The sequence below is a fragment of the Takifugu rubripes genome, chromosome 6, assembly GCF_901000725.2.
Source record: "Takifugu rubripes chromosome 6, fTakRub1.2, whole genome shotgun sequence".
Taxonomy (NCBI): domain Eukaryota; kingdom Metazoa; phylum Chordata; class Actinopteri; order Tetraodontiformes; family Tetraodontidae; genus Takifugu; species Takifugu rubripes.
In genome coordinates, this window is record NC_042290.1 from 8,719,617 (window position 1) to 8,728,167 (window position 8,551).

An 8,551-nucleotide genomic window follows, 5' to 3' on the forward strand; every position below is an offset into this window, starting at 1 on the left:
AGTAATACGACACTTTCGAGGGCGCAGGGGCGGGGCTAAGGTGACGCGGAGGGCTCACCTGGGCGCGTCCCGGATTGTTTATTATCAGCAGCAGCAGTTTCAGTTGAAAGATTTCAGGTGGAGCCGAGAACAGGTGAGTGAAGAGAAGTTTGTCCGACTAACTCGCATTTACACCAGTTTTTACTCGAGACGCGTGTAAATTAGAAACATCCGCTCCTTTACGGGCTTTCATGGCCGCTCTAGTTTCATAATAATGTAATAATCTGGTATATTTCTAATGACTTAAACGGATGTGTTTGTGGGCTCATAGTTTGTTGGAACTGGAGAGTTTGTGGGGTTAAAGCGATTTGACAAGTCAGATGGTGCCAATAATGTAAAAATACCTGCATTTATAATGGCTACAGGAGCCTGTCAGTAAAATAAGTGAAAACATGCAGGCTTGCTTTAGTTTTGGGTTTAAATAGAAGCAAATATTTCCAGTCTCACCCTGAATACAGCTTCTGTGGGTTGATTTATACTACAAAAACTCATAATGTGGTTTGTTTGTTTTTGCGGTTGTCAGGATACAAGGTCATCTCCTAATATTGAGACATTTTCGCAGAGTTTTGCAGATACAGAGCCAGTGAAACAGCAGCGATGTCCTCCAGGCCCAACGGGAGTCCGCCCCCTTACGAGTCTGACGGCTAGTAAGTATCTTTTAACCAACAATCAGCTGATCTTGGATTTATTTTAGATCTTTATTCACTGGAATAACTGGTAGCCTGCGAATGAGTGCTGTGGAAATCCTGTTATAGAGTAAAATTAAAATTTGCACACTAACTGACGAATGTTTGGTTTATTTTAGGAATTTTCACTATGCTGAGCTTGAAAGGTGTATTTGGAGAGTAAATCAGACACCAGCGCTTTTAAACAACAGAATGCAAGAATATCAGAGTGAAATCAGGTCATGTTTGTTTATTTTCACCATTTTTCCCGTCAACAGTCACGCCCCAACTCAGCCAGCATATTCCTACTACCCAGATGACGAATTCCAGCATTTCTACAAGTGGACGTCTCCGCCAGGCATCCTCAAAATCATGTCCATCATGGTCATTGTCATGTCCCTGGCCATTTTTGCCTGCGTGGCCTCCACGCTGGCGTGGGACAGCCAGGGAGCCCTGAGTGGCTTCGGGGGCCTGGGCTATGGGGGGAGCTACGGGGGAAGTTACGGAGGAAACTACGGAGGAAGCTTCGGCGGCGGCGGGTACGGCGGCGGAAACAACTACGGCTATGGTAGTTTGGGAGGAAACTACAACGACCCGCGGTCTGGGAAAGGGTTCATGATCGCCATGGCAGCCATCGCCTTCATCTTTGCCCTGGTTGTCTTCATTATCATCGTGTCTCACCAGAGCCTGTCGGAGGGCAGGAAGTTCTACCTGGCAGTCTTGATCATCTCCGCCATCCTTGCACTGCTAATGCTAATAGCCTCTATAGTCTACCTGGTGGCGGTGAACCCCATGGCTCAGTCGTCTGGGTCCGTGTACGGCAGCCAGATTGCCGGCCTGTGCGCTCAGTATCAGCAACCGCAACCTTCGGGGATGTTCACGAATCAGTATCTCTACCACTACTGCGTGGTGGAGCCACAGGAGGTAAAAACACACGTCGTTGGCGCCTTTGAGCCGCCCCTGGCTGCAACTAAGAGGCGTCATTCTCATTTCAGGCCATCGCCGTGGTGTTTGGCTTCCTGGTCACCATCGCCCTCATCATCATGCTCGTCTTCGCGCTGAAGACTCGCCAGAAAATTGGCAACTACGGCAAGAGCAACATTCTGTGGAAGAAAGTGAAGGTCATTGACGAGATGGAGCCACCCCGAGATGTGGAGGCGTGGGTGAGTCATTACCCCGGGGACACTGTTAATCACGAACCTTTAATGAGGAAAGTACCAAAAAAAGCTGCTTGTAACATTATCTTTCTTCTCGGCTTTACTTATTGATCATTTTATAGCATATGTAGGGTTAGGAAACACCAGAAACGTCACTTTTCTGCACGTTTCAGTGCAGAGCTGCACTCAAATAAGCAATTACAGGAAAATATCGATTGGACATTATCCTTCCGGCGCCCGTTTAGAGGCTCGGAAAATGCAAAACTGAATCGCACAACTTCCCCGAAAAAGGAGCCAAAAGATTGTTTTCGTTGTTGGAATCCTGCTTCTCCTCTCGGGTAAACCGAAGATGTTTTTAGAAGCGGTTCAACAGGTTTGGTAGCCGACACCTGTCTGTCGAAGGGGGGGGGGAGGGGGACGCGCGGCTGGCTGGCCTTCTTTGTGCGCTCAGTTTCAAGGAGTGGCTCGAGCTCTGCTGAGTTTCAGTCGCTGCCGTGCTGTCATTTAGGTCATGTAGATCCACATGTTCACGCTGCGTGGTGAATCATGCCTTGTCTGGGGACATTTCAGGGTGTTTGGCAACACCTGAGATTTGACAGGACCCCGCGAGCAGCGCCGAGTGGGGCCCTTCTGGTCATCGCCAGGCGTTGTGACAACACACAGCACAGCAACGTCCTCCCACATTCAGAGTAATAAAGAGGAAAAACAGGTCGGGTCGGTACCTGGAATTGTAAAAGTCAGCACCCGCAAGTGCAACACGATAGGGGGAAACTGGGGCTTTGGAGATGTCTGGTTCCTGTGGGAACCTGTCTGAAAGTGCTGAGGTAGCCTGTGGAGTCTCCTGCAGCACCTGTCGCCGTGTTTTGTTGTGGACGTGAGCAGCAGCGTTCATCTCAGGGGACAAGTCCATGCAGGCGGATCAGAGCAGAAATGGGAACTGGCTGCAGCTGGTTTGTTGAGCTGCTGATCACCAGTGTTCTATCTGAGCGGTGTGTGTCACAAATGTCCGCTATTAATGCAACAACTTAATTATCTTTTTTATCGGCCCCCGCCCACGTAGGTCAACAATGTGTCGGTTCCCCCCGAAGTGGTGCCGATGTCAGATTACCCTGAGAAGATGAGAAGTTCCAGAAGTCACCTGGACGATGAAAGCACCAACTACGACAAACCCCCCTATAGCTACACCCCACAGTGAGTAAATTCACCTTCATCAGCTGGGGGGAGTCTAAAACTGGTGGGGTCTGATGTCCCCCCCCCTCCTCTGAGGTGGGAGACTGCTGCTGTATGTTGGAAGCTGCAGGATTCCTCCTGCAGAACCTGCTGGAACTTGCTCTCATGTAAAGATCCGGCATTGCGTCACCACCCCGACAGATTCCTGAAGTGTTTCCGCGCTGAAACTATCAGGAATAGTTTTGATAGTTGTGATCCAGGCAAACACTCCGGTGGCGTTACTCACTGCTGACTTGGCAAAGGTCAGAGGTCACAACCTGGCATCAGTCTGATGTCGGCGTGGAGGTGACGATAACCGCCGGTTCCGGTACTAACGCTGCTGTCGTCTGTCCCCACAGGCCTCCGGAGGAAAGCGTGCCATTGCGCAACGGCGCTCCCTACAGCACCACCTCTGAAGTGGCGAGCTCCGCCGGGAGGCCCAAGAGGAGACGCGACTACGACGACTATAACTCCTCCGGAGACGAGCTGGACGACGACGACTTCGACAGGTGAGAGGGGACCTTTGGGAGGCAAACGCCGCGGTTGTGAAACGCGTTACGACCGTCTCTCTTCCGCCGTTTGGCAGCGAATTTCCTCCGATCACAAACGAGCAGCAGCGCAGCAACTACAAGCACGAGTTCGACCGCGACCACCAGGAGTACAAAGACCTGCAGGCAGGGCTGGACAGCATCAACAAGAACCTGTCTGACGTGGACCGAGAGCTGGACGAGCTGGAGGAGGGCAGCCCACAGTACCTGGTGAGGAGGAGGCGGAGCTAAGCACATGCAGCTCACCTGTTGGCACCTTTTTAGATGATCTTTCCTGGAGAAACTTAACAAGAATGAACTCCTTGGCCATCTGGTCTTTGATGACTGCTCTCATGCTTTGTTCTTTGTAACAGGATGCTCTAGATGAGTACAACAGACTAAAGGACATTAAAAAGGTAAGTTCCTTCTTTTTTCTTCGTCTTTGATCTGTCAGGTGATGGTTGCTTAGCTGGTTGTTTGTTCCTCTCGAAAGTCTCCAGATTATCGGGTGAAGAAGCGCCGGTGCAAATATCTGAAGGCCAAACTGAACCACATCAAGAAGAGGGTGAGCGACTACGACAGGGCCTGAATGACCCCCCCGCCCCGCCTCGGCCAACGGGCCAGAACTGCCCTCACGCACTTGGAATTCCAGCCAGGGTGGACGTGAGATATTGTAGAAGTTATTGACAAGCATTTGCGTTTCTTGGTTTCAGCTGCAGGTATTATGATGTGAAAGATCAGATGATCAGATGAATATGCAGCTCGTGCTCCTTCAAACGGCACCTGAGACCGTTTCACTCTTATATCACTTTTAAAATCAACTTGTAAATATGTTATTTTTTTTAATGTTTTACCATTTTATGAAACATTTTTATGTATTATAATTGTTTCATCGTGAATGGAGGAACCAACACACTTTCAAATGTTTGAATTTGTTTTCATGTATTTAATGTATATTGTTGTACATTTACAGTGAAATGCATTTTTATCACATTAAATTCTTTTATGGAACAAAAGCCTTGCTTCTCTTACAGAGGCCAACAATGTGATGAACAAAAGCTCCATTTAAGAGTTGTTGTTTTTTTGTGTGTGTGTAAATACCAAATCTAGGAACAGTTTTCGTACTTTTAGCTCTAAATTTGAAAAATGTACTCTCAATTTTTGAAGAGAAATCCCCAAAACTGTCTTGTGGAAACAATTTTTTTTTTAAATCTTTTTTTTAAAAACAATACTACATCATGGAGAGAAAAGCAATTAGAGCAAATTAAAGCCGACCAAAAACACAACTGAGGGTGAATCTGGATGTGTAAAAGTCAGAGGAATTTTGGAGGAATACTTCTTTTTTTTGGCATGATCCGGTTTAACAAACAAAAACAGACTGATGGCTGCCTGTGTTGAGGCTGACGCCTGTGTTGTGCATGTGACATCAGTTACCCTGCTAGACCGCTTGATATTGTTCTGTTGCTAAGTATAAAACAGTAGCACAGCTATAGAATCGCAGCAAAATCTTCTAAATGTTGATAAAACCACCCCAGAACTGGTGGGTTTCCCTCTGAACCCAGCATGAACTCCTTGAATCATTTACTTGTCAGGTATACCTCAGACCGGGGATCCTCCAGCTCAAAGCACGGGAAGCTTCCTGGTAAGAGCAGCTCTCCATCTTCTTTGGATCCCATCGTCCTCTTTCACTACACTGACAGAACGGCATGAGGCAAAGCACGTGGAAGCGCGCTGACAAGCTCTTCGGCTTCAGCTCAGGCGGTGGTCTTGAACTGCTCGGTCTGGATGGAGTGTCTCCTCAGCAGCATTCTCCTGGTCAGCTCTTTGGGGTGGCCGGGAGGAGCCGCGGGGAACACGTGTTTCCCTCCCTGCTCCTTATCACAGAAGCTGCTGAGGATGGGCACGTTGGAGGAGTTAAAGGTCAGCGGTGGGAGAGTTCTGGGCCTGGCCTGGGAGCTGTGGTCCAACAAATAGGCGCCAGATCCTCTACGCTCAAATCCAGACAGCACCCTCCTGCCTGTGCCGGAGGTGGGTGGTGAGTCCCTGGAGCCCAGAGTGCTGGAGCAGCGTAAGGGGGGGAGTCTCTTCCCCTCTGCTGGGTCTTTTGGTCTTTGAGAGTCGTGGGGGACGTTCTGAATGTCTACAGCTAGCTGGGGGTCGGAACTGTAGATGTCGGAGCCGATCTTGCGCCTCTGGATAATGCTGTGAAGGCTCGATGAGGCCATGCCGTGAAACGGACTGCTGAGATGTTTGCCACCTGATAGAGAGGAGGAGGAGGAGTCTGCCCTGATGTTCGCACAATGGAGGTTTGGGTTGGAGGCCGAATGAAGGGACTGGGGTCCTGGCAAGGACATCATTTGTTTGCCATAATCCTTCTTTCCTACTCCTTCAGGTCCTTTAACTGATTTGTCTTCGAGTGAAATGAAATGCTTGCTGTTGCTGCCCTCCAGTTCTGGAACACCAGTAGAAAGGTGGAGGAGCTCTTCGCAGTTTTCTGAGGCTGCCTGAAGCTGCTTTGCCAGAAGAGTCTCTGGGATCTTTAGCCAGGGCTCAGAGTTCAGCCTCAGAAGGGGCTGCTGGAGGGGCGCCGCTTGTCCGAGCCTCTGGAAACGTGATGGAGTACACGGGTGGGAATTAATTCCACAGGACTGAGCTTCCTTGAAGGAGAAAACGGTCTTGGGAGGAGTTACAGAGGACGCGGTGCACTTGGGGGAGGTGATCAGCTGGATTTCAGAAGGAGACGCCGGAGCGGCCTGGTCCACTCCGAGGGAAGGCATGCTTATGTAGTGCTTAGCCTGCAGTTTCTCATACGGGAGTTTGTCTGTGGCTATTATGATCACCTCTTTACCTTTGGCCTTGCACGTGTCCAGCAAGAGTTTCAGGACCCTCCACTCTCCAGCCATCACCGCGTAGCCCAACGCCGATGTCCCGGACTGATCTTCCAGGCTGATGTCCGACCCGCTGTCCAAGAGCAGAGACACCACCTCCGCTCCCGCCTGCTCCCGACAGGCGTGCATCAGGGCCGTTCGGCCCTCCTTGTCTTGGATGTCCGGATCTGCTCCTTTCTCCAGGAGAAACTGTACGAGTTTGGCCCGGCTGGCGCTCTGGGCGTCACAGTGCTGGGTCCTGCAGGCCACCATCAGGGGCGTCTGGCCTTGGCTGTCGCTCTCATTGATGTAAGCTCCCCCCTCCAGGAGCAGCCGCGTGAGGCGCAGACGCCGCAGGAAGACGGCTCGCAGCAGAGGGATACCCGAATCCACGGCTCCTCCGGGGTTCCTCACCTCTCCCTCCATGCTTCCCGCTCAGGAGAGTAAATCTGGAGACACAAGGGGAAAGATTTCTCTGGAAAACAGTCACAGTAAAACTGCTCAGTACGGGCAAATCTTATGGTCGAGCTGCTAAAAATCACCAGATCCTCTGTCGTATGTTTGCCTGATTCACTAGTTACTTTTCCTGCTCTCATCCACTGCAGCACCAGCGGAGGCACCTGCCGTCTCTCAGCCTTTGTGTTGTTTGTCCTTGGCAGTGTTCTAACATTTAAATTGCACAGGCTACAGAACAGGACAGGATTACGCAGCTCTGTTGTAGAGCTCTAAGGACCATCAACCATATGTGTAAATGATGCAGGGGAAGCTGAGGATGAGTCCTGCCCCTCGCTGCTCATGTTTTTAGCAGCAGGTCAAGCGTTCCAGGGCAGATCCGGGATCCAGAGAAAGACTCGAACGCGCATTCTACCTAATAAATATCCGTACCATTACAGATACAGTTTGAACTTTTGGTAGCAGATAGTTGCTAGTGTGCAAAGGTACCTTTACCCAGGATCTCCTGCCCGAAGAGGAGGCGTTATTGCTCCAGGAAAATTCTCAGGCTGCTAAATCTGAAGTGGGAGATTTGAAAGAGAAAAGCGAAATAAAATTAAAACTCGAACAAGTTGCAAATTCACGCCAAGAGGAAGAAACGAGGAAGTGAAAAATCTCACCATGAGAATCTGTTGCACAATGTCATCCTTCATGTTCCAGTTTGAATGATTCATAATTTGCCCATGAAAGAAAAGCAAAAACAGATTTAACCAACAAATAGAAACTAAAGTGCACGATGCTGGGAGATATTTGGAAACCCGCTTTTTCCAGGTTCCTCTTCATCCCTCAGACTGTTGGTAGCGCTGCAGATGGAGGAGAGAGAACTCTGCCACATCACCAGAAGAGGCTGAGCTCAACACCTCTACAAGGGGCCACTGACGCCGTGTGCGTGTGTGCGTGCGTGCACGCTCACTCGTGCACATGCGAGAACAGAATTGCATAACACACTCCAAAGACATGAAACGTGTTAGTCAGAACTGGCCGACACGGCCGGCCGTGGTTCCTTCAGGCAGTGCAGAACCTCATGAGCAAATGTTCCGAGTTAACAAACCCAAATCTGGCTTAAAGGTGACGAGAGGAAGAAGTTTAAGAGGAAGTTTGTCATCCTCCATCCTGTGGGTTCGTGCTACTCACCAAGTCTCTGCCGATGGATCCCCTGCTGCAGACATTGGCTCCACAGAGCTGCTGCTGCTGATGTCCTTTGTGACCAGGGAGGGAGAGAGAGAGAGAGAGAGTGTGTGTGTGTGTGTGTGTGTGTGTGTGTGTGTGCAGGGAAGCAGGAGTCAAGGTTTAGCTCCTCAGCGTGCAGTGAAAGAGTGACAGATGCTTGTTGTCAGGCAGGTCTGAGAGGCAGTTAATCCATCCCAGCAGCAGCAGCAGTTTGTGCTTCAGCACAGAGAAGAGCGACAAAGTGCCGCAGCCTTTCTGCTTTATCTTTTCATTAAAAGAGGAGTGATTCAGCAAAGCGCCGTTAACTCTGAAAGTGCCACAGAGGACTTCCAGCAAGCCGCAGAGAGTTATTTCATCCACCTTATCAATGACATCTCCATGACAACCATCAAGGAGGCTGAATGACGGCACATGTTGCAATTGTG

General features: G+C 49.9%; 2 protein-coding genes across 3 annotated transcripts; one reads left to right on the forward strand and one right to left on the reverse strand.

Moving 5' to 3' along the window:
* Positions 1 to 31: 31 nt before the first annotated feature.
* oclna (occludin a) lies at positions 32 to 4,613 on the forward strand. The gene is made up of 9 exons (XM_003965416.3): positions 32 to 133; positions 602 to 686; positions 983 to 1,628; positions 1,700 to 1,867; positions 2,922 to 3,052; positions 3,430 to 3,579; positions 3,657 to 3,828; positions 3,972 to 4,013; positions 4,091 to 4,613. Exons 2-9 carry the CDS (start codon positions 637 to 639, stop codon positions 4,184 to 4,186), a joined length of 1,455 nt encoding a protein of 484 aa, XP_003965465.2. The 5' UTR covers positions 32 to 133; positions 602 to 636; the 3' UTR covers positions 4,187 to 4,613.
* Positions 4,614 to 5,152: 539 nt separating this feature from the next.
* ankrd34ba (ankyrin repeat domain 34Ba) lies at positions 5,153 to 8,337 on the reverse strand. 2 transcript variants are annotated; one of them, XM_029837816.1, is made up of 4 exons: positions 8,091 to 8,337; positions 7,577 to 7,603; positions 7,407 to 7,474; positions 5,153 to 6,913 (listed from the first exon to the last, which is right to left on the reverse strand). In XM_029837816.1, the coding sequence occupies exon 4, from the start codon at positions 6,888 to 6,890 to the stop codon at positions 5,352 to 5,354; it is 1,539 nt and encodes a 512-aa protein (XP_029693676.1). In that variant the 5' UTR covers positions 6,891 to 6,913; positions 7,407 to 7,474; positions 7,577 to 7,603; positions 8,091 to 8,337; the 3' UTR covers positions 5,153 to 5,351. The 2 variants fall into 2 exon arrangements, with proteins under 2 accessions (XP_029693676.1, XP_011603155.2); XM_011604853.2 differs by having other exon boundaries at positions 7,413 to 7,474; positions 7,577 to 8,337.
* Positions 8,338 to 8,551: the final 214 nt, after the last annotated feature.